The following is a 25,363-nucleotide window of genomic DNA, read 5'->3' as shown; positions in this document are numbered from 1 at the left end:
GGTGTTCTGGCAAACATACATCCTTCAACCAACGCCACCAAAAATACAGTTAACGTTAACTAGTCAATTCTTGAATTTCATTTGAGGGTCCTTACCGGAGACCAATTAAGCTGCCACATCTGCTTTGAAAACAATATGATTAAACTCCAAAAGTAATTCATCGACTGAAATATTCAAGGACATCCTGAGGATGTGCAAGGCACGATGTAAATAGCTTTTGGAAAAGATACTGAGGGACAGGATATATGCACATTTGGAGGAAAATAGACTAGTTAGTGACAGACAGCATGGTTTTGTACGGGGAAGGTCATGTCTCACCAATTTGATTGAGTTTTTTTGAAGAGGTGAAAAGAAAATTGATGAAGGAAGGGCTGTGGATGCAGTTTATATGGACTTTAGTAAGGCGTTTACATAGAACATAGAACATAGAACAGTACAGCACAGAACAGGCCCTTCAGCCCTCAATGTTGTGCCGAGCCATGATCATCCCACTCAAACCCACATATCCACCCTATACCCGTAACGCAACAACCCCCCCTACCTTACTTTTTTATTAGGACACTCCGGGCAATTTAGCATGGCCAATCCACCTAACCCGCACATCTTTGGACTGTGGGAGGAAACCGGAGCACCCGGAGGAAACCCACGCACACAGGGGGAGGACGTGCAGACTCCACACAGACAGTGACCCAGCCGGGAATCGAACCTGGGACCCTGGAGCTGTGAAGCATTTATGCTAATCACCATGCTACCCTGCTGCCCTGAGGTCCTTTGACAAGGTCCCATATGGCAGACTGGTACAAAAACTAAAATCACATAGGATTCGGGGTGGGCTGGCTTGATGGATAAAGAACTGGCTTGGTTACAGAAGGCAGAGAGTAGCAGTGGAAGGGTGTTTTTTTCTGAATGAAGATCTGTAGCTTGTGGTGTTCCGCAGGGATCCGTGCTGGGACCTCTGTTGTTTGTAGTATATATAAATGATTTGGAGGAAAATGTGGGTGGTATGATTAGAAAGTTTGCGGATGACATAAAGATTGGCGGAGTTTCTGATAGTGGCGAAGATTGTCAGAGGATACAACGGGATATAGATAGTTGGAGACTTGGGCACAGAAATGGTAGAGGGTGTTTAATCCGGACAAATGTGAGGTGATGTATTTTGGAGGACCAAATCTAGGTATACATTATACTGTAAATGGCAGAATCCTTAGGAGCATTAACATACAGAGAAATCTGGGTGTGCAGGTCCACTAAAAGTGGCAACACAGGTGGCCATGGTGATTAAGAAAGCATATTGCATGCTTGCATTCATCAGCTGCGGCATTGAGTACAAGAATTGGGAAATAATGTTGCAGCGATATAATATCTTGGTTAGGCCGCATTTGGAGTATTGCGTGCAGTTCTGGTCACCACATTATCAGAAGGACGTGGAAGCTTTGCAGAGAGGGCAAAGAAGGTTCACCAGGATGTTGCCTGGTCTCGAGGGTGCTGGTAATTAGGAGAGGTTGAATAAACTATGATTGTTTTCACTGGAAAGACGGAGGCTGAGGGGAGACCTGATAGGGGTCTACAAAATTATGAGAGGCATAAACAGGTGGACAATCAGAGGCTTTTTCCAAGGGTGGAAGTGTCAATTACAAGGCGGCACAGTTCAAGGTGAGAGGGGGAAACGTTTACGGGAGATGTGCGGGGTAAGTTTTTCACACAGAGAGTGGTGGGTGCCTGGAATGCGCTGCCAGAGGATGTGGTGGAAGCCGGCACATTAGCAACATTTAAGAGGCATCTGGCTGGGTTCATGAATAGGGAGAAAATAGAGGGATACGGACCGAGTAAGGGCAGAAGGGTTTTCTTTGTTAGAGCATCATGGTCGGCACAGGCGTGGAGGACTGATTGGCCTGTTCCTGTGCTGTACTTTTCTTTGTTAGTATCATAGAATTTACAGTGTGAAAGAGGCCATTCAGCCCATTGAGTCTGCACCGGAAGACACTTCCACCCTTAGAAAAAGCCTCTGATTGTCCACCTGTTTATGCCTCTCATAATTTTGTAGGCCCCTATCAGGTCTCCCCCTCAGCCTCCGTCTTTCCAGTGAAAATAATCATAGTTTATTCAACCTCTCCTTGGAAAAAGCACCCTACCCAAACCCACTCCTTCACCATATCCCCATAACCCCACCTAACCTTTTTGGATACTGAGGACAATTTAGCAAGGCCAATGCACCTAGCCTGCACATCTTTGGACTGTGGGAACCGGGAATCGAACATGAGACCCTGGAGTTGTGAAGCAACTGTGCGAACCGCTGTGCTACCATGCTGCCCACCTGCTCTTTGTCCTTTGTAAAGGTCTAGCTAAATCTTCATTTCCTACTATCGACTCAGCACTGTTTGGCAAAATGCTGTGAGATTATCTGTTCTGCGAACAAAGCTGTATAAACATTTGTTATTCTTTCTTTCTGCTTCACCAGCAACTATACCACAGCACAACTTATTAAACAGAAATAAGCGAACAGTTTGGATCAAAAAAAAAATATCGTTGGCAAGAAGGCAATTTATGGATGGCATCAATATGGGAATATGGGAAACTGATGCTCCTGGGTCAGAATATTCTCGTGCATTATCTGAGCTGGTCGAGGAAGCCACACAAATCTTCCACCGAGAAATCCCAGGTTCTCAGGTAAAAGAGCTGTGACATTTAAACGGGGAGAAGCAATTTAGTTTCTCACTTATAATAATGATGTGGAGATGCCGGTGTTGGACTGGGGTGGGCCCAGTAAGAAGCCTTACAACACCAGGTTGACGTGCAACAGATTTCTTTGGAATCACTAGCTTTCGGAGCGTAGCTCCTTCATCAGGTGAGTGAAGAGGTAGGTTACACAAACACAGCATATACAGACAAAGATGCAAGATGATACTTTGAATGCGGGTCTTTGCAGGTAATTAAGTCTTTACAGGTCCAGACGGTGCAACTGGAGAGAGGGACAATCACCGGTTAAAGAGGTGTGAATTGTCTCAAGCCAGGACAGTTGGTCGGATTTCACAAGCCCAGGCCAGATGGTGGGGGGTTAAATGATTATAACGAAACATGGACAGTTTTATGGACATGTAAATTGAAAAATCGTCTGCTTGTTGTTTGTAAGTGTGCATCGTCTTGTTACAAAGCTGCTCAGATCTGATATTTTAGCTTAGAACATAGAACAGTACAGCACAGAACAGGCCCTTCAGCCCTCAATGTTGTGCCGAGCCATGATCACCCTACTCAAACCCACGTATCCACCCTATACCCGTAACCCAACAACATCCCCCTTAACCTTACTTTTATTAGGACTCTACGGGCAATTTAGCATGGCCAATCCACGTAACCCGCACATCTTTGGACTGTGGGAGGAAACTGGAGCACCCGGAGGAAACCCACGCACACAGGGGGAGGACATGCAGACTCCACACAGACAGTGACCCAGCCGGGAATCGAACCTGGGACCCTGGAGCTGTGAAGCATTTATGCTAACCACCATGCTACCCTGCTGCCCCAGCTTGAATCATCTTAAGCTGGATGTTTAGCTGGCCTGGTGATATCGCCTTCGTCACTCAGAATTGAAGCTCAGTTACAATTGGGATGGCCTGGCTTAAACTGTAATTTTCACACAAGTATAAGAAAGGCACTATGCAGCCCACCCTGTCTGTGTCCGCTCTTTGAGAAGCATAACCATTTCAACCCATCCTTGTTTTCTCAAATGCTTTACAATTTTTATGTATGTTCACATATTTATTCCCTATTGAGTTATTGTTGAATCTGCTTCTAACCATCCTTTCACACAGAACATGGCAGATCAAAACAACTCACTGCATTTAAAAAAAATCTCCTTTTACCTCCTCTGGTACTTTGAAGGACCACTACAACAAACATTTTAATAACGCATTAAATTAAAATAATGTTACCAGGACTGATGACGCAATCCAGCCCCTGGGGTACCCACCGGTCATGGAGAAAATAAATAAATTCCTCAAGTGAACCATAAAGAGAAGGATAGCTGGGGTGGGATTCTCCGACCCCCCGCCGGGTCGGAGAATTAGCGTGGGCGGCGAGAAACCCGCTCCGACGCCGGCTGCCAAATTCTCCGGCGCCGATTTTTTGTCAGGGCGGGGATCACGTCGCGCCTGTTGGGGGCCGTTGGCAGTGCCCCACTCCCGGCGATTCTCCGGGCCCTGATGGGCCAAGCGACTGCCCGTTTCCGGCCGGTCCTGACGGCGTGAAATGGACATGCTCCATACCGGTGGGACCTGGCTCTGAGGGCGGCCTGCGGAGTTCTCGGGGGGGTCGCAGGGGTATCCGGTCTTAGGGGGGCCCCACGGTGGCCTGGCCCAGGATCGGGGTCCACCGATCTGCTGACAGGGCCTGTGCCGTGGGGGAATTCTTTCCCTCCGCACCGGACGATGGGCGATGGCCGGCGGGGAGAAGAAACCCCCTGCACATGCGCAGGAGTCACACGAGAGGTTCTGCGCATGCGGCAGAACACGCTGGCGCTCCCGCGCATGGGCCAACTCGCGCCGGACGGCGGAGGCCCTTCAGCGCTGGTTGTCGTGGCGTCAACCACTCCAGCGCTGGCCTAGCCCCCGGAAGTGTGGAGGATTCCTCACCTACCGTGCGGCCCAGCACCGGAGTGGTTCACGCCACTCTTTGGCGACAGTACGGTCCATCCAGCCGGTTGTGGGAGAATCCCGGCCCTGGACTCTAGTCCTGAAAGACATGCTTGTTAGGTCATTTGGACATTCTGAATTCTCCCTCAGTGTGCCCGAACATCATTGATGTGGAGGCTTTGGATAGAGTGCAGAGGAGGTTTACCAGCACGTTGCATGGTCTGGAGGGTGTTAGCTATGCAGAGGCTGAATAGACTCGGACAGTTTTCATTAGAAAGATGGAGGTTGAGGAGTGACCTGATAGAGGTCTACAAGATCATGAGGGTCTTGGATAGAGTGGATGGGCAGGCATCCTTTCCCAGGGTGGAGGAGTTAGTCACCAGGGGACATAGGTTTAAGTTCTGTGGGGCAAAGTTTAGAGGAGATGTATGAGGCAGGACTTTTACACTGAGGGTGGTGAGTGTCTGGAATGCGTTCTCAGGGGAGGTTGTGGACGCAGATACATGAACGGCGTTCAAAGGCATCTTGACAAACATGTAGAAAGGATGAGTATAGCGGGAAATGGCACAAGGAAGTGCTGAGGGTTTTGGCAAAAGGTGATATCTTGACCGCTACAGGCTTGGAGGGCCAGAGGGCCTCTTCCTGTGCTGTATTGTTCTTTGTTCTTTGCAGTGTTAATGTAAGCCTACTTATGTCAATAATAATACTTATTATTATTATACTCGTTACCAGGACAGCTAGACATTAGTTGTAACAAGAGTTCCAGTCTTTATGGCCTGTAGATATCCCTCTCTCTCTATTAGAGACAATTGGTTATATAGCGTATGGGGGCACCATTCCACATCAGGCAGAATGGAGTTTGGTCCCAAGTCTACCTTAGTTGGTATGGGTATGGACACAGCTGGATCATTCTGAATCACCTTAAACCTAGATTCTTTAGTTATCGGCCGCCTACCATTGCGGTCACTGTATCCAGAAGGAGTACCTGAGCAAGACTCCCTCCGTGTTCAAGCGAAGGCAAACATCCAGCAGAGGGCAGCAGAGCGGAGCCGCTGAGTGGCTGTTGCGGGGAAAATTTGCATCAGTGCATTGCGGGCACTGTATTCAGAGGGTGCAACTGAGCAAGACACCCTCGATGTTCAAGTGCAGGCAAGCATCCAGCAGAGCGGAGCTGCTGATTTTCTGTTGCGTCAATATTTGCATCAGTGCATTGCGGTCATTGTATCCAGAAAGTGTATCTGAGCAAGACACCCTACGTGTTCAACTGAAGGCAAACATCCAGCAGAGGACAGCAGAGCAGAGCCGCTGAGTGGCTGTAGCGGGGTAAATTTGCATCAGTGCATTGTGGTCACTGTATCCAGAAGGTGTATCTGAGCAAGAACCCTGGGTGTTTAAGTGAAGGCAAGCAGCCAGCACAGGGCAGCAGAGCAGAGCCGCTTATTGGCTGTAGTGGGGAATATTTGCATCAGTGCATTGCGGACTCTGTATCCAGAGGGTGTATCCGAGCAAGACACCACCTGTGTTCAAGTCAAGGCAAGAATCGAGCAGAGTGGAGCCACTTATTGGCTGTTGCTGAGAAAATTTGCATAAGTGCATTATAGTCACTGTATCCAGATGGTATACCTGAGCAAGACACCCTGCGTGTTCAAGTGAAGGTAACCATTGAGCAGAGCGGAGCCGCTGTTTGGCCGAGTGTAAATTTTGCATCAGTGTATTGTGGTCACTGTATCCAGAAGGTGTACCTGAGCAAGGCTCCCTGGGTGTTCAAGTTAAGGCAAGCATCCGACCCGACCGCAAACTAGACGCTACGTCCAGACTCCTGATGGAAACGGTAAAAGACGCCAAGCTGCTCGACGTCTTCAGCAACCCTGCAGACGGAGCGCAGCGTAGATACACATGGTCACGGCTGGACGGGTCCGTCTGCTCCAGGATAGACTTCTTCTTTGTGTCCGGTGTTTTCACGGTCAGGCCCACCGATGTTAAGCCGGTGTTCTTCTCTGATCACTGCCTCCTACTGGCTGACTGCCACCTGCAGGAAAACCAGAGGGTGGGCAGGGGGACATCGAAGCTGAATGTAAAACTGTTGACTCCAGAGAACCTTAAGGAACTTAAAAGGGATTACAAAGGTTGGAGAACCGTGAAACCCCTCTTTGAGTCTCCACATCTCTGGTGGGAAGCAATCAAGGGGAACATCAAAAGGTTTTTCATCCTCAAAGGCATTCAAAAAGTGAGAGAGAGACGAGGGGTCATGTCCAGGCTCCAGAAAAGCATGCAGAATTTGCTCCAGCTGCAGTCGATGGGGGTTGATGTCAAGGAGAATCTCCAAGAGGTGAAGAGCCAGCAAGCCTCGCTCTACACCTCAGAGGCCTCCAAGGTTATCTTCCGTTCCAGAGTCCGCTCCGTGGAGCAGGATGAAAAGTGCTCACGCTTCTTCTTCCAAAAGGTGCACAGAGAGACCTCTGTGATCAGCAGCCTGAAGGAAGAAGATGGCTCTGTAAAGTCATCGCAGTCTGACATCCTGAGGATCAGTCAATCCTTTTATGCCGGACTGTATGATCTGAAGCCAACAGACAGTACTGTTACCCAGACCTTCCTGTTGTTTATCACGGAAGTCTTGGCCGACAGCGAGCAGGAAAACCTGGACAAACCACTAACTCTGGACGAGCTGACAAAGGCCGTCAGGTCCATTGAGATGAGTAAAACTCCCGGAAGCGACGGCCTGCCTGCTGAGTTGTATTCGGCTCTGTGGGACTGGATGGGCCCAGACCTGCTGGAAGTGTACGAGAGTATGCTTCTGGATGGCAGCATGTCAGAATCCATGAGGAAAGGCATCATCACCCTCATCTACAAGCAGAAGGGGGAAAGGGAAGAAATTCGAAATTGGCGACCCATTTCGCTGTTGAATGTAGATTACAAAATTCTAGCCAAGGTCATCGCCAATCGGGTCAGGTCTCCTCTGGAGTCGGTGATCCACCCTGACCAGACCTGTGCTGTACCCGGCAGGAAGATCTCTGATAGCCTCGCGCTGCTCAGGGATACGATCGCCTACGTGCAGGACAGGAGGGTGGACACCTGCCTCATCAGCCTTGACCAGGAGAAGGCTTTTGACAGAATATCGCACACCTACATGATGGATGTGCTCACCAAAATGGGGTTTGGGGAGGGAATTCGCAATTGTATCAAACTGCTCTACACAGCCATCTATAGCGCAGTCTCAATCAATGGGTGGGAATCAGAAAAGTTTCAGATCAAATCTGGAGTCAGGCAGGGCTGCCCTCTCTCCTCGGCCCTGTTTGTGTGCTGCATAGAACCTTTTGCCGAGTCCATCAGGAAGGATCCGGGTATGAGAGGAGTGACGATTCCAGGCAGCGGAGGCACGCAAGTCAAGGCCTCCCTGTACATGGACGACGTCGCCGAATTCTGCTCGGATCCCGCGTCTGTACGCAGGCTCTTGGATGCCTGCGACCAGTTTGAACTGGCCTCAGGAGCCAAGGTAAACCGCGGCAAAGTAAAACAGAAACTGGGCTGGTGGGAGCAACGCTCCCTCTCCATTGCGGGCAAAACCCTGGTCATCAGGTGTGAGGTGCTCTCGGTGTTACTGTACGTGGCGCAGGTCTGGCCCATCACTCGGACCTACGCCGCAGCAGTCACCCGGGCCATCTTCAAATTCATCTGGAGATCCAAGATGGACCATGTCCGAAGGGACACCATGTACAAACCTCTGGATAAAGGAGGGAGGAACATACCCAACGCCTCCCTCATCCTGATTGCCACCTTTGTGTGCAGCTGCATCAAGCTGTGCGTGGACCCCCGATATGCAAACACCAAGTGTCACTATATACTGAGATTCTACCTGTCCCTGGTGTTACGAAGGATGGGCCTGGCCTCATTGCCGCGGAACGCTGCAAGTAGTTGGACCGTGCCGTACCACCTGTCCCTCGTAGAAACATTTTTGAAGGAAAACACCTTTGACCACGAGACAATGAAGCAGTGGTCAGCACGTAATGTACTCGAGGCCCTCAGGGAAAAGGAGACTGTGGAGGACGTTGGACGGTTCCCTGAGCAGACTGTCAGAGTCATCTGGCAGAACGCCTCATCACCAGAACTGTCAAACAAGCACCAAGACCTCGCTTGGTTGGTGGTGAGAAGGGCCCTCCCTGTCAGATTTTTCATGTACACCCGAAGGCTCAGCCCCGTTGCACGCTGCCCTCGGAGTGACTGTGGGGGAAATGAGATGATCACCCAGCTCCTTGTGGAATGTGCCTTGGCAAAGAAGGTCTGGAGCGAGATGCAGTGGGATTTGTCCAGGTTCATCCCGAGCAGCTCTGTGACACAGGACTCTGTGCTCTACGGACTGTTTCCAGGGACACACACCGAGACAAACATCAACTGCTGCTGGAAGGTCATTAACTCGGTGAAAGACGGTCTTTGGTCTGCCTGTAACTTCCAGTGCGAAGAATTGTCCTCGACCGTGTGTTGCAGACTGGCACATTCCAAGGTCCAGGACTACGTGCTGAGGGACGCACTCAAGCTTGGGGCAGCTGCCGCCAAGGCACAATGGGGAAAGACCACAGTGTAAGGTCTGACCAGCAAACGTACACCAAGGGGCTGGTAACTGTGTAAAACCCCTCGGTCCGGGTCTTCAACACTCCAATGTATAAAAGAAACATGACAATGTAAATATTTAAGAAAGAATTGTAATATAAAGAGGGATATGTGTGTAATGTCATACCAATTGAACAGAAGAAAGACAAGGGAACATGTAACTTTGATGGAAATGTACAGTCAAGACAATTTGAATTGTTCTGTAATGTTTATTAGAGATTTTATGAATAAAGTATATTTTTTGAAAAAAAAACTTTGCATCAGTGCATCGCAGTCACTGTATCCAGAAGATGTACATGAGCAAGACACCCTCTGTGTTCATGTGAAGCCAAGTATCCAGCAGAGTGGAGCTGCTGTTTGGCCCTCACGGGGAAACTTTGCATCAGTGTATTGCAGTCACTGTATCCAGCGGGTGTACCTGAATAATACACTCTCTGTTTCAAGTGAAGAAAAGCATCCAACAGAGTGGAGCTACTGATTGGCTGTTGCGGGGAAAATTTGCATCAGTGCATTGCGGTCACTGTATCCAGAAGGTGTACCTGAGCAAGGCTCCCTGGGTGTTCAAGTGAAGGCAACCATTGAGCAGAGTGGAGCTGTGGATTGGCTGTTGTGGGGAAAATTTGCATCAGTGCATTGTGGTCACTGTATCCAGAATGTGGAGATGCCGGCGTTGGACTGGGGTGAGCACAGTAAGAAGTCTTACAACACCAGGTTAAAGTCCAACAGGTTTGTTTCAAACACGAGCTTTCGGAGCACGGCTCCTTCTTCACCTGAAGAAGGAGCCGTGCTCCGAAAGCTCGTGTTTGAAACAAACCTGTTGGACTTTAACCTGGTGTTGTAAGACTTCTTACTGTATCCAGAAGGTGTACCTGAGCAAGTCGCCCTCTGTGTTCAAGTGAAGGCAAGCATCCAACAGAGCGGAGCCGCTGTTTGGCCGAGTGTAAAATTTGCATCAGTGCATTGTGGTCACTGTATCCAGAAGGTGTACCTGAGCAAGTCGCCCTCTGTGTTCAAGTGAAGGCAAGCATCCAGCAGAGGGCAGCACAGTGGAGTCACTGATTGTCTGTTGTGGGGAAAATTTGTATCAGTGCATTGTGGTCACTGGTGAATCTTAATAAAATGAAGTGTGAGTTGGCATTGATAGATTGAGGACAGTTAATTAAAGGGATGACAGTAGATAAACAATGGCAAACATTCAAGGAATCTATGGAGGAGCTACAGCAACTGTTCATTCCTGTCTGGCACAAAAGCAAAGGGGGTAAGAGCGTCAATCCATAGCTGTAAATTGAAAATGGCTTATTGTCACAAGTAGGCTTCAAATGAAGTAACTGTGAAAAGCCCCTAGTCGCCACATTCCGGCGCCTGTTCGGGGAGGCTGATATGAGAATCGAACCGTGCTGCTGGCCTACCTTGGTCTGCATTCAAAGCCAGCGATTTAGCCCTGTGCTAAAATTAGAAATAGTATCCAATATGCCAGGGCACCGATGTGGCGGGGGTAGCACGCGAGCTGGCAACCGGGCCTGCCATGCTGCCGTGGCACCTGGTTGTGCATGGGGGGTATACCAATGATGAAACCCTGTCTACTCCCACCCCCTACAGATTGTACAATGTTCAGCCATCACCCAACGTTGTTGGCCGCCGTGGCGGGTGCTGCTGCCCGGCATTAGGCACAGTGGGAGGTGGAGCATGGGCATGAGAGGGAGGTGGTGGAGTCTGCTGTGGAGCAGCGGGCCGCAGTGGGGTACGTGCAAGCCGCCCAGGCCGCAGTGCCGCACGCCCGACTGGCACAGGAGGGGCACCACGCCGTGCGGGTGCCACAGCACGGGGAAGCCGAGGGGGAGGAGGAGGGGGTAGAGGAGGAGGAGGAGGGTGTGCCATGGCCACGGAGGCGTCCAATGCGACTCCGTGTGTACCGGCCCCGCATGTCCTTCGAGGACCTCCCAGACAGGGCGTGCAGGCGGAGACTCCGGCTGAGCCGTGAGACCGTCGCCCACATCTGCCACCTGATGGCACACCCGGCACCACGCGGGACCCGGGGTGGACATGCCATCTCGGTGGCCATCAAGGTGAAGGACGCCCCCAACGTCTTTGCGACGTGGTCGTTCCAGTCGCTGAGTGGGGACCTGTCTGGCATCTCCCAGCCATCAGTGCACAGGTGCATCCGGGCCGTCACCGACACCCTGTACGACATCGCGGAAGGGTACAGTTCGCTGCGGACAGTTCCCACCAGGATGCCCTCGCAGCGGGGTTCGCCACTGCTGCCCAGATGCCATTGGTGCAGGGGGCAATTGATGGATTGCACATCGCCATGCAGCCCACCTCGGAGGAATGGACCCTGTGCCTAAACAGGACGGGTACACATTCAATGAACGCACAGGTTGTCTGCGACCAGAGGATGACAATTCTGCACCGGGTACCCTGGCAGTCGGCATGACTACTTTATCCCGGCCCAATCGTTCATCCCTGCCATGTTCGAGGGACAACTCCCCCGGCTGCGGGGCTGGTTGCTGGGCAACAGGGGTTACCCATTGCGGTCGTGGCTGATGACGCCCATACGGAGGCCACAGACCGACGCGGAGAACAGCTACAATGATGCCCATGCCGCGACCAGGGGTGTGGTCGAGAGGGGCTTTGGGCTGCTCAAGATGTGCTTCAAATGCCTGGACCACTCTGGAGGGGCCCTCCAGTACCCGTCGGAGAGGGTCGGCCTCATCGTCGTGGCCTGTTGCATCCTGCACAACATAGCCCAGCAGAGGGGCGATGTGCTGGAGGAGGAGGAGGACGGTCAGGATGAGGGGAACTCCTCCCCCTCAGAGGGGGATGGTGAGGGGGGAGCCGATGCACGGGACATGGGGGATGGACAGGAACACGAGGCTGCCCGGCGCTGCCGGCTGGGCCAGGAGGCACGGGAGGCGCTGGTAGCTGCCCGTTTCGGCGACCACGGTGGGCCGCAGTAGTCATGGGAATCGGCACAGTCAGCGGGTTCGACACCTCCCCAACGGACGGCCACCCTCACCTCCCCCACCCCCAACCCCACCTCCACCACAACACCCCCACCTCCCCCACCCCCAACCCCACCCCCACCACAACACCCTCACCTCCCCCACCCCCAACCCCACCCCCACCACAACACCCTCACCTCCCCCACCCCACCCCACCACAACACCCTCACCCCCCCCACCCCCACCCCCACCCCCACCTCCACCACAACACCCTCACCCCCCCCCCCCACCCCACCACAACACCCTCACCCCCCCCACCCCCACCCCCACCTCCACCACAACACCCCCACCCCAAACCCCCACAACACCCTCACCCCCCCACCCCCACCCCCACCATAACACCCTCACCTCCCCCACCCCCACCCCACCACAACACCCTCACCCCCCCACCCCCAACCCCACCCCCACCTCCACCACAACACCCCCACTCCCACAACACCCTCACCCCCCCACCCCCACCCCCACCACAACACCCTCACCTCCCCCACCCCCACCCCCACCCCCACCCCCACCACAACACTCTCACCCCCCCACCCCCACCCCCACCACAACACCCCCACCCCCAACCCCACCACCACAACACCCTCAGCCCCCCCACCCCAAACCCCACCCCCACCCCCACCCCCACCTCCACCACAACACCTTCACCCCCCCACCCCCACCCCCACCCCCACCTCCACCACAACACCCTCACCCCCCCACCCCCAACCCCACCCCCACCACCACCCCCACCACCACCACAACACCCTCACCCCCCACCCCACCCCCACAACACCCTCACCTCCCCCAACCCCACCCCCACCCCCACCCCCGCCACCACCCCCACCTCCCCCAACCCCACCCCGCCCCACCCCACCCCCACCCCTGCCACCACCACAACACCCTCACACCCCCACCCCCACCCCCACCCCCCGCCACCACCACAACACACTCACCCCCCCACCCCCACCCCCACCACAACACCCTCACCTCCCCCACCCCCACCCCCGCCACCACCACAACACCCTCACCCCTCCACCCCCACCCCCACCACAACACCCTCACCTCCCCCACCCCCACCCCCACCACAACACCCTCACCTCCCCCACCCCCACCCCCACCACAACACCCTCACCTCCCCCACCCCCACCCTCGCCACCACCACAACACCCTCACCTTCCCCCACCCCCACCTCCCCCACCCCCACCACAATATCCTCACCTCCCCCACCCCCACCCCCACCCCCGCCACCACCACAACACCCTCAGCTCCCCCACCCCCACCCCCACCCCCGCCACCACCACAACACCCTCACCTCCCCACCCCCACCCCCACTCCCACACCCGCCACCACCACAACACCCTCAGCTCCCCCACCCCCACCCCCAACCCCCCCCCACCACCACCACAATATCCTCACCTCCCCCAACCCCACCAGCACAACACCATCACCTCCCCCCCACCCCCCCCACCCCCACCACAATATCCTCACCTCCCCCCCCCCCACCCCCGCCCCCACCACAACACCCTCACCTCCCCCACCCCCACCCCCACCCCCACTCCCACCACCACAACACCCGCATGCACACCACCCCTCCATGACACATCCGTCTGTGGCACAAGGGGACGGGGGCACGGTCGATGGTGTACGCAGCTCTGCTACAAGGCATGAAGGATGATGACAGCCTGCTCTGCGATGGGCTCCCAGCCATACATCGCTCGACAATGTCTGACTCATGGTCACAACACGACCCTTCACCTGGGTGGACTCTGCAGGCAGCCCTGACACTGCATCTCATCGCCCTGTCGTATGGCCGGGGACAGGCTGGCGCGGGGGAACCGTGGGGAGGGTGTGGGGGCCGCAGGTCACACGCACCGGAGCCCAATCTCTATCGCAGCACGCCTCACACATACTGGCACACAGTTCCCACCCCCATAGGTGTGGAATGTGTTTACTAACGTCCTGTACATGTGCTCGAGCCCATCTCGCTAATCTGTGCCCTGCACCTGTGTCAACTCACTCAGGCGTGTCCACCTTTCTGGCCTTACGTGTTCCCCCAGACGGTACAGCAGAACTGGAGGTGGACTCCTGTGATTCCTGCCCTGTAACTGGCCCATTGCTTCCTGTGTGACGGGCAGCCCTGTCCCAGGCCGCGGAGGCCCCATGCCCGGATAGCCCCAGGCCTTGCAGGCTCAGACCCGTGCCTGACACCGTCGCCACCATTATCTCCACTGCGGACGACACCCGTGCGGTGTTGGCCTGTGTGCCTGTCATGACCTTCACCATTTCCTGCTCCTGGACGCGGATATGCTCCTCCACCTGCATCTGCAGGTGCTGGAAACCGGCCGTCACCTCCTCACACTCCTGGGTCCCCGACTGCATCGGGTCCATGGGTGGGTGGGGGAACACCAGGAACCCGGGACCCGTCTGAGCGGCAGGTGTTTGCCGGGGCTGGGCTGCCCTCCCACCGTCCGGCCCCTCGGCTGCTCCTACCTCTACCTGCTGTCCCGGAGCGGCTGTTCGGTGCGCATCAGTTAGTGTCCCAGAAGCCTCATCACTAACATGGCCAACCGAGGTGAGTGTGTCTGCGATGGCGGGGGGGCGGGGGGGGGGGGGGGGGGGGGGGGGGGGATAACTGTGACGCAACCTCAGTATCTTCATCGGACCTGTGGTTGGAGGGCTCCCGGGGTGCCGTGTCCTGTCTGTCCGTCCCCTCCGTGTTGTTGTCATGTTGTGTCCTTTCATGTCTGACTGTCCCCTGTGTGCTGGTGTCCTGGAGGGGAGAGGGCTGGAGGGGAGAGGGCTGGGGGGAAAGGGCTGGGGGAGAGGACTGGGGGGGGGGGGCTGGGGGAGAGGGCTGAGGGGAGAGGGCTGAGGAGGAGGGCTGGAGGGGAAAGGGCTGGGGGACAGGGCTGAGGGGGGAGGGCTGGGGGAGAGGGCTGAGGGGAGAGGGCTGAGGGGAAAGGGCTGAGGGGAGAGGGCTGGGGGGAGAGGGCTGAGGGGGGAGGGCTGAGGGGAGAGGGCTGAGGGGAGAGGGCTGGGGCGGGGGGGAGGGCTGAGAGGAGAGTGCTGAGGGGAAAGGGCTGGGGGAGAGGACTGGGGGAGGGGGGGGGCTGGGGGAGAGGGCTGGAGGGGAGAGGGCTGGAGGGGAGAGGGCTGGGGGGGGAGAGGGCTGGGGCGGGGGGGAGGGCTGAGAGGAGAGTGCTGAGGGGAAAGGACTGAGGGGAGAGGGCTGGGGGGAGAGGGCTGAGGGGGGAGGGCTGAGGGGAGAGGGCTGAGGGGAGAGGGCTGGGGCGGGGGGGAGGGCTGAGAGGGCTGGGGGGAGAGGGCTGGGGCGGGGGGGAGGGCTGAGAGGAGAGGGCTGAGGGGAAAGGGCTGGGGGAGAGGACTGGGGGGGGGGGAGGGCTGGGGGAGAGAGCTGAGGGGAGAGGGCTGAGGGGAAAGGGCTGGGGGAGAGGGCTGAGGGGGGAGGGCTTGGGGGGAAAGGGCTGGGGGAAAGGGCTGGGGGGGGAGGGCTGGGGGGAGAGGGCTGGGGGGAGAGGGCTGAGGGAGAGGGCTGAGGGGGGAGGGCTTGGGGGGAAAGGGCTGGGGGGAAAGGGCTGGGGGGGGAGGGCTGGGGGGAGAGGGCTGAGGGAGAGGGCTGAGGGGGGAGGGCTTGGGGGGAAAGGGCTGGGGGGAAAGGGCTGGGGAGAGGGCTGAGGGGGGAGGGCTGGGGGAGAGGACTCAGGTGAGAGGGCTGAGAGGGGGAGGTCTGAGGGGAGAGGGCGGAGGGGAGAGGGCTGAGGGGAGAGGGCTGAGGGGAAAGGGCTCAGGTGAGAGGGCTGAGAGGGGAGGGCTGAGAGGGGAGGGCTGAGAGGGGAGGGCTGGGGGGGAGGGCTGAGGGGGAGGGCTGAGGGGGGAGGGCTGAGGGGGGAGGGCTGGGGAGAGGGCTGAGGGGGGAGGGCTTGGGGGGAGAGGGCTGGGGGGAAAGGGCTGGGGGAGAGGGCTGAGGGGGGAGGGCTGAGGGGAGAGGGCTGGGGGAGAGGGCTGAGGGGGGAGGGCTGAGGGGAGAAGGCTGAGGGGAGAGGGCTGAGGGAAGAGGGCTCAGGTGAGAGGGCTGAGAGGGGGAGGGCTGAGGGGAGAGGGCTGAGGGGAGAGGGTTGAGGGAAGAGGGCTGAGGGGGGAGGGCTGGGGGAGAGGGCTGAGGGGGGAGGGCTGAGGGGGAAGGGCTGAGGGGGGAGGGCTGGGGGAGAGGGCTGAGGGGGGAGGGCTGGGGGAGAGGGCCGAGGGGGGAGGGCTGAAGGAGAGGGCTGAGGGGAGAGGGCTGAGGTGAGAGGGCTGAGGGGGGAAGGCTGGGGGAGAGGGCTGAGGGGGGAGGGCTGGGGAGAGGGCTGAGGGGAGAGGGCTGAGGGGAGAGGGCTGAGGGGGGAGGGCTGAGGGGGGAGGGCTGAGGGCCGGGGGCTCAGGTGAGAGGCTGAGGGGAGAGGGCTGAGGGGAGAGGGCTGAGGGGGGAGGGCTGAGGGGAGGGGGCTGAGGGGGGAGGGCCTGAGGGGGGAGGGCTAAGGGGGGAGGGCTGAGGGAGAGGGCTGAGGTGGGAGGGCTGAGAAGAAGGGGGCCAGGCCGGGGGGGGGGGTGGAATCTCACTTGGTGGCGTGCCCCCGACCTCGGCATTGGCAATCTCACGGTCCTCGGGTGCACCGGTTATGTCCAGTGCCCTCTGTTCGTGCACGGTGAGCTGTCGCAGGTCAGGTTCACCCCCTCCTGTTCGTGCTCGCTCCCGTTGGTTATGGGCGTTCTTCTCCTGGGGCGGGGGAGGAATAATAGCATTGTTACGCGGTCCGATGCATGCGGTTGGATCTGTGTTGGCATGGGTTCACAGGGCACACGGCCAACGTGGCTTGTATGGGTGGCTGCAGCCATGTGCCTCATGGCTGTGGTTGTACCATCCCCCTGGGGAGGGGGTGGGTGTCACACATGTGGGGGGTAGGGGGGTTGGTGCCATGGGCACACCGTTGGGTACTCACCCTGGCTGCCCTCAGTCGGTTGTGGAGCTTTTTGCGGCACTGCTCGCCAGCCCTAGGTGTCACCGTGGTGGCACTCACGGCCACACCCACCTCCATCCACCGTTGCCGGGCCACGTTGGCTGGCACCCTTCGGCCGGGTCCGGGGTACAGGCACGTGTCGTGTCGTGTCGTCTCCAGGTCGTGGTGTGTGAACCTGAGCGCTGCTCGCCGTTGCGCTGCTCGCCGTGGCGCCATGGCCTCCCGTCGGCAGCCTGTGCGCTCGCGTCACCTGTTGTGCCGCCCCGCTTCCCGCCACGCCCCTGCTAGCCCCCTTGTAGCCTCCCGGAGAATGCCATCTCAGAACGGGCGCCGGCTGCGAGGTAAAACACGCCCGTTTTCCTGCCAGTGGCCGCCCTCTGTCGCCGGAGCGGAGAATCGCGGCAAATAGGTCTCAGGATTGGGAGCTGTTTAGAATTCAGCAAAGAAGGATGAAGGGATTGATTAAGAAGGGAAAAGTACAGTACGAAACGAAGATTGCAGGGAACATAAAGACTGACACTATGAGTTTCTACAGATATGTGAAGAGAAAGAGATTGGTAAAGAGAAATGTAGGCCCCCTACAGACAGAAACAGGGGAATGCATAATAAGGGACAAAGAAATGGCTGAGCAATTGAATATATACTTTGATTCTGTCTTCATAAAAGAGGCCACAAATCAGATACCAGAAATGTTGGAGAATGAAAGGTTTAGTGAGAGGGAAGAACTGAGGGAGATCAACGTTAGTAGAGAAATGGTGCTGGGAAAACTGATGGGATTGAAGGCGGATAAATCCCCAGGGCCTGAGAATCTGCATCCCAGAGTGCTGAAGGAGGTGGCTCTGGAAATATTGGATGAATTGGTGGTCATCTTCCAGGATTCCATAGACTCTGAAACAGTCCCTGCAGATTGGAGGGTAGCTCATGTCACTCCGATGTTCAAAAAGGGAGGTAGAGAGAAAGCAGGAAATTATAGACCAGTAACCCTAACATCGGTGGTGGGGAAAATGCTTGAATCGATTATCAGGCACTTTATAGCGGAACATTTAGAAAGCAGTGGCAGGATCAGTCAGAGTCAGCATGGATTTATGTTGGGAAAATCATGCTTGACAAATCTGTTGGAATTCTTTGAAGAGGTAACCAGTACAGTCGACAAGGGGGAGCCAGTCGATGTGGTATATTTGAAATTTCAGAAGGCGTTTGACAAAGTCCCGCATAAGAGATTATTGTGCAAAATTAAGTGCGTGAGATGGATAGAAAACTGGTTGGTGGAGTAGGGATTAATGGGTCATTTTCAAATTGGCAGGCAGTAACCAGCGGGGTACCACAGGGATCAGTGCTGGGACCCCAGCTATTCACAATATATATTAATGATTTGGATGAGGGAACAAAATGTAACATCTCAAAGTTTGCAGATGATACCAAATTAGGTGGGAGGGTGAACTGTGACGAGGTTGCAGGGATCCTACAGCAAGTTCTGCACAGGTTGGGCGAGTGGGCAAACCAATGGCAGATGCAGTATAATTTGGATAAGTGTGAGGTTATTCATTTTGGAAGCAAAAACAGGAAGGGAGATTACTGCCTGAATGGTTGTAAATTGGGAGAGGTTAGTGTGCAGTGGGACCTGGGTGTCCTTGTGCACCAGTCGCTGAAGGTAAGCATGCAGGTGCAGCAGGCGGTAAAGAAGGCTAATGGTATGTTGGCCTTCATTGCGAGAGGTTTCGAGTATCGAAGCAGGGATGTGTTGCAGCAGTTGTACAGTGCCTTAGTGAGGCCTCATTTGGATTGGATTGGATTGGATTTGTTTATTGTCACGTGTACCGAGGTACAGTGAAAAGTATTTTTCTGCAAACAGCTCAACAGATCATTCAGTACATGGGAAGAAAAGGGAATTGAACAGAATTCAAGAAAATACATGAGAATACATAATAGGGCAACACAAGATATACAATGTAACTCATAAGCATTGGCATCGGATGAAGCAGACAGGGTGTAGTGTTAATGAGGTCAGTCCATAAAAGGGTCATTTAGGAGTCTGGTGACAGTGGGGAAGAAGCTGTTTTTGAGTCTGTTCGTCCGTGTTCTCAGACTTCTGAATCTCCTGCCCGATGGAAGAAGTTGGAAAAGTGAGTAAGCCGGGTGGGAGGGATCCTTGATTATGCTGCCTGCTTTCCCCCGGCAGCGGGAGGTGTAGATGGAATCAATGGATGGGAGGCAGGTTCGTGTGATGGACTGGGCGGTATTCACGACTCTCTGAAGTTCCTTGCGGTCCTGGGCCGAGCAGTTGCCATACCAGGCTGTGATGCAGCCCGAGAGGATGCTCTCTATAGTGCATCTGTAAAAGTTGGTAAGGGTTAATGTGGACATGCCAAATTTCCTTAGTTTCCTGAGGAAGTAAAGGCGCTGTTGTGCTTTCTTGGTGATAGCGTCGACATGAGTGGACCAGGATAGATTTTTGGTGATGTGCACCCCTAGGAATTTGGAGTATTGTGTGTAGTTTTGGTCTCCTTCTCTGAGGAAGGATGTCCTTGCTCTCGAGGGAGTGCAGCGAAAGTTTACCAGACTGATTCCAGGAATGGTGGGACTGTCATATGAGAGAGATTGACTCGGTTGGGATTGTTCTCGCTGGAGTTCAGAAGAATGAGGGGGGATCTCATAGAGACGTATAAAATTCTAACAGGACTGGACAGGGTGGATGCAGGGAAGATGTTAACAATGATGGGTGTGTCCAGAACCAGGGGTCACAGTCTGAGGATTCGAGGTAAACCATTTCGGACAGAGATAAGGAGACATTTCTTCACACAAAGAATGGTGAGCCTGTGGAATTCATTACCACAGGAAGTAGTAGTAACATTGAATATATTCAAGAGGCGGCTGGATATAGCACTTGGGGAGAATGGGATCAAAGGCTATGGGGAGAATGCAGGATTAGGCTGTTGAGTCGGATGATCAGCCATGATTGTGATGAGTGGTGGAGCAGGCTCGAAGGGCCAAAAGGCCTCCTCCTGCTCTAATCTTTTATGTATCTATGTATGTATGAACCTTGGTGATTTTCTCCAGTGCATCATGTAGATGGTACACGCGACTGCCAAAATGCATCAGTGTTGTAGGGAGTGAATGCTTATGGTGGTGTTGAGGTGCCAATCCTGGACTGTGTTGAGCTTTTTGAGTGTTGTTCGAGCTGCACTTATCCAGGCAAGTGGAAAATATTTCAGTGCACTTCTGACTTCTACCTTGTGGACAGCCTTCCTGGAGTCCAGAGATAAGTTACTCACAACAGAATCCCCAGCATCTGACCTGCACTCGTATCCGTAAATATTTCTGAAGCTCTCGCATTGTAAGAGATGAAATCAACAACTTCTTCTCATTACTCTTAGGTCACATTTAACGTGCCTTGGTCTCCAGATTGCATTGTTGGCCGGTGCTATGATTATGCAGCGATTGCAAATTCCTGTGACTTTTTGTTTGTGATGTCCTATGACATACATCGTCGAAAGTTGGGCAACTGCTTCGCAAGGCCAAATGCTCCCTACAACCAGACTCTATCAGGTATATTCAAATTTAACCTTCTGGTTCAGGGTCCACGTGCCCAATGTAAATATTAATCTAAGACTAACATTAATTTTGCCATTTAGGTCTCTCTGCTTATATCAATCTGGGTATTGATTCCAGAAAGCTTGTCATGGGAGTTCCGTGGTATGGTTATGACTATACTTGCCAGCGCTTCTTGGAGGTAAGGAGAAAACATCTATTTTGAATTTTGCAAAAAAATGGGGGTGAAGTCAGTTTATCTGAAACGTCCAATTAGGACATCTAAATGTAGTTTGGAAGAGCCCAGATTCGCTGTCTCTGTTAGTTGGATTGTAATTCAACAATTTTCGCTTCTACTTTTGAAATTTTAGTATCTTTTCCATGACAAAGAGAGATAAGGGTTGACCACAAGGCAGTCAAGAAGGTCGAGGCAGGTAGCACAGGAGCCCCTGAGCACACCTCACTCTCCTCACAGTATTCATTTCTGAATATTGATGAGAGTGATGGTTCGCTTATGGAGTATAGGCAAAGGCCAGTTGAAGGCACCATGGCCAGCTCAGCTACACAGGGTAAGAAGGAGAAAGTTTGGAGAAGCAATAGTGATAGGACATTCAATAGTAAGTGAGGCAGGGGCTGGTTTAGCACAGGGCTAGGGGCTGGTTTAGCACAGGGCTAAATTGCTGGCTTTTAAAGCAGACCAAGGCAGGCCAGCAGCACGGTTCAATTCCCGTACCAGCCTCCCCGAACAGGCGCCGGAATGAGGCGACTAGGGGCTTTTCACAGTAACTTAATTTGAAGCCTACTCGTGACAATAAGCGATTTTCATTTTCATTTTTCAAGTGGAGTGGACAGGTGTTTCTGTGGCCGCATAGAAACATCCAAAATTCCACCCTGGTGCCAGGTTCAAGGACGTCACTGAGCACTTGCAGAGCAGCCTGGAGGAGGAGGGCGAATAGCTAGCAGTGGTGGCCCATATCGGGACAATAACACAAGCGGAATGTTGATGGGGTCCTGCAGGCAGAGTTTCGAGAGCTAGAAAGGAAACTGGCAAGCGGTACTTCAAAGTAATCTTTCGATTACTTCCCATACCATAGAGTATAGCAACAGGAAAGAGCAGATAACTGGGTGGCTGGAAGGATGATGCAGGAAGGAAGATTTTAGACTTCTGGGTTGGGATGGACTTACAATGAAGCACACTGTTGCCTCAGTACCGCCGGCCGCCATGTCCAATACTGGAATGCTCAGTCAGCTGGAGTGTAGAGCACATCAACATAGCCAGTTAGGGCACCCAATCAGAGGCTGATCCCTCCTCGTATTTGCTGCTGATAGGCTCAAACTAGTCCGAAGAATATCTATTGACCATTACTCTCTCTGCTCCCTATTATTCAACCAATTTGATCATTACCCTCCGCTTCCTATTATCTAGCCAACTAGTGGGTGGGGCTAAAGTACAATTGAATGTCATGAGGTGTAAGATAGCATTACTGTGCATGTATGTGAATGCGCAGTGTATTGTAAATACAATTGATAAGCTGCAGTCATGTGGAAATATGACATTGTGGCTAAAATGGAGGCCTGGTTCAAAGAAGGACAGGACTGGGTGCTAAATATTTTGGTATACAAGGTGTTCAGCAAATATAGGGAAAGGAAGTAAGGAGGAAAGGAACAATATTGATGGAGTGGCAGAGTGGCACAGTTGTTCGTACTGCTGCTTCGCAGCTCCAGGGACCCTGGTTCAATTCCCGCCTCGGGTGACTGTATGGAGTTTGCACTTTCTCCCCGTGTCTGCATGGATTTCCTCCGGGTGCTCCGGTTTCCTCCCACAGACCAGAGATGTGTGGGTTAGGTGGACTGGACATACTAAATTGCCCCTTGGTGTCCAAAAAGGTGCAGGTTAGATAGGATAACAGGGATACGGCAGGAGGGTGGGCCAAGGTAATGTGCTCTTTCAGGGGATTGATGCAGACACAAATGGGCAAAAGGCATTGTAGGAAATCTATGTTAAGATCTTTAATTGTCCGTATTGGCCTTTAAACGTGGAGATTAGTCGTTGAATTCCTGCTTTTTTGAAGTTACCAAAGTTTTGCAAGTGTTGTGTTTACTCCCTTTTTGTTCTCCTCAGCCTGGGAGATGTGAATTGGAAACCTTTCATTTTCGCAAACCCACCTGTAACTTTCGAGCTAGCCGTTGGATCCCGTACAAAGAGATCATGAAGCACCTGCCCAAGTCAATTAGTGGCAGATATTGGGATGACGATCACGAAGCTCCATATTATATCTACATGGTAAGACTTTCAATCAAAGCACAGTAGAATGTGCAATCTAACATTCATAGAATGCAAACATTGCAGTGTTTAATAAATCAGTCTGCTCTGTGGACCTGGTTCAGTATTGTTTAGAAAGCCCATTTTGAAGAATAGTGTCTAGTTGCAGAATTAACAAGGAAATGGGAGTTGGCACTGAACCAAAAGCAGTTTTTAAAAGCATTCTGTATAACTGGTTGTGGACATTGTAGAAGGTGCCACCTTTTAAACCAAAGCCTCTACTGCCCTCTCAGGTAGAGGTGAAAGTATGTATGGCACTAATTTGAAGAAGAAATGGGAAGTTCTGCCCAATTTCCTGGCCAATACTTATTCTTCAACCAACATCATTTAAACAGATTACCTGGTCATTATTGCTTGCTGTTCATGGGAGCTTGCTGTGCACAAATTGGCTGCTGTGCTTTCTACATTGGTACAGCGACTACACTTAAAAAGCTGGCAAATCATTGATTTCTAAGTGTTTAGAATTATTTTCCAAATCTCACCATGCTCTCACCCAACTCTCTCTCTATAACCTTTTCTATGGTAGCACAGTGGTTTGCATTGTTGCTTCACAGTGCCAGGGTCCCAGGCTCGATTCTCGGCTTGGGTCCCTGTCTGTGCGGAGTCTGCACGTTCTCCCCGTGTCTGCGTGGGTTTCCTCCGGGCGCTCTGGTTTCCTCCCACAAGCCCCGAAAGATGTGCTTGTTAGGTCAATTAGACTTTCTGAATTCTCCCTCAGTGTACCCGAACAGGCGCCAGAATGTGGTGACTAGGGGCTTTTCACAGTAATTACATTGCAGTGTTAATGTAAGCCTACTTGTGACAATAATTAAAATTATTGTTATTAAACCACATCACAGATTACTAAAATACAAATAAGATTGCAATATTTTCTATAATCTGCTGCACCTGAGGTTTGGAAGAAAATATACTTCCTTTCCTCAGTTCAGCTGCCATCATTCTTTACTGCAAGTGTCAGTTCAATGCATTTTAAATAGTGCCAAAGGTGTTCAGCATTGTCCCTGACAATGCGCGGTGACCCAAATATAATCCCTACCTGTGTAACCCTCTATTCTTTTGTTACAGGTTAATAATACGCACCATGAGGTTTGGTACGATGATCCTGAAAGCATTTCAATAAAGTCATCTATCTTGAAGAAATTAAAACTTCGTGGCATAGGTGTGTGGATTGGAAATTTCCTAAACTATAGTAAAAATCCTGAAGCAGCAATGCAGACTGGAGACATGTGGGACGCTCTGAGAGTTAACTGAGGAAAATGTCCGACTTGAACTATTTTATTTTCATACAATGCGATTCTTCAATTTTGCAAATATGCACGCCAAAATGTGACAGAGCTTCCATTCTTAAAAAATAACATACATCTAAGGAACAGCTTTAACGTTTAATCTTATCAATAAATTTCTCATCAATTAAAGCAAGTTTATGAGAATAAATTTCATTGCAAGATTAAGTCACTTCAGGAAAACCTGCAGCACCTTTCATTGTGATTAGTGACAGTTTAAGTCAAAGCTTTATGCCATGAAATGTGTACAATTCAGGGAACAGTCCATTGACACATTATCCGATTCTAGATGCTTTGTCCACATCTTAATATTTGACAACCTTTTTTAAATCACAGAATTGTTACGACATAGAAGGAGGCAATTTGGGCCATCATGTTTGCACCAGCGCTCCAAACAAACATCGTCATTTCCATGCCTTTCCCCTGAAACCCTGCACATAGTTTCTATTCCAATAATCATCTCACGCCCTCTTGAATGCCCAATTGAACCTGCCTCCACCACATTCTAAACCCCAACCACTCACTTGTGTGAAAAGGTTTCTACATTTGCCTCGTTTGCAGATCACCTGAAATATGTGCCCTCGCATTCTTGATCCTTTTGTACGGAGGAACAGTTTCTCTCTATCTACTCTGTCCAGCCCCTTTATGATTTTGAACATCTCTATCCTCTCAGCCTTCTTCCCTCCAATGAGAACAGTCCCAAACTCTCCAATCTATCCTCATAACTGAAAATTCTTATCCCTGGAATTTTTCTTGTCAACCTCTTAGGCACACTCTCCAAAGTGAGTGCATCCTTCCCAAAGTGTGGCGCCCAGAACTGCACACAATATTCCAGCTGAGGTCTAACTAGTGTCTTGTGTAAGTTCATTATAACCTCCTTGCTCTTGTATCCTGTGCCCCTATTAATAAAGCTCAGAATGCTATATGCTTCCCCTTATTTTGTACTGTCTCTCCATGTTCTTCCTACCAAAATGCAACACCTTCCAATCACCAC

At 52.9% G+C, this 25,363-nt stretch overlaps 1 protein-coding gene across 1 annotated transcript in view; it reads left to right on the top strand.

Moving 5' to 3' along the window:
- Positions 1-25,030, top strand: part of LOC119964128 (di-N-acetylchitobiase-like) — a 34,234-nt gene extending 9,204 nt beyond the window's left edge. Inside the window, exons 3-7 of the mRNA XM_038793428.1 lie at positions 2,459-2,667; positions 20,610-20,781; positions 20,868-20,965; positions 22,886-23,047; positions 24,152-25,030. Of these exons, the coding sequence (XP_038649356.1) occupies positions 2,459-2,667; positions 20,610-20,781; positions 20,868-20,965; positions 22,886-23,047; positions 24,152-24,337 (827 nt within the window). The 3' untranslated portion in view covers positions 24,338-25,030. The remainder of the gene's footprint in view (positions 1-2,458; positions 2,668-20,609; positions 20,782-20,867; positions 20,966-22,885; positions 23,048-24,151) is intronic.
- The last annotated feature ends 333 nt before the right edge of the window (positions 25,031-25,363 follow it).

The sequence above is a fragment of the Scyliorhinus canicula genome, chromosome 4 (assembly GCF_902713615.1).
Source record: "Scyliorhinus canicula chromosome 4, sScyCan1.1, whole genome shotgun sequence".
In the NCBI taxonomy this organism is placed as follows: Eukaryota; Metazoa; Chordata; class Chondrichthyes; order Carcharhiniformes; family Scyliorhinidae; genus Scyliorhinus; species Scyliorhinus canicula.
This window is presented reverse-complemented; position numbering and strand designations above follow the sequence as displayed.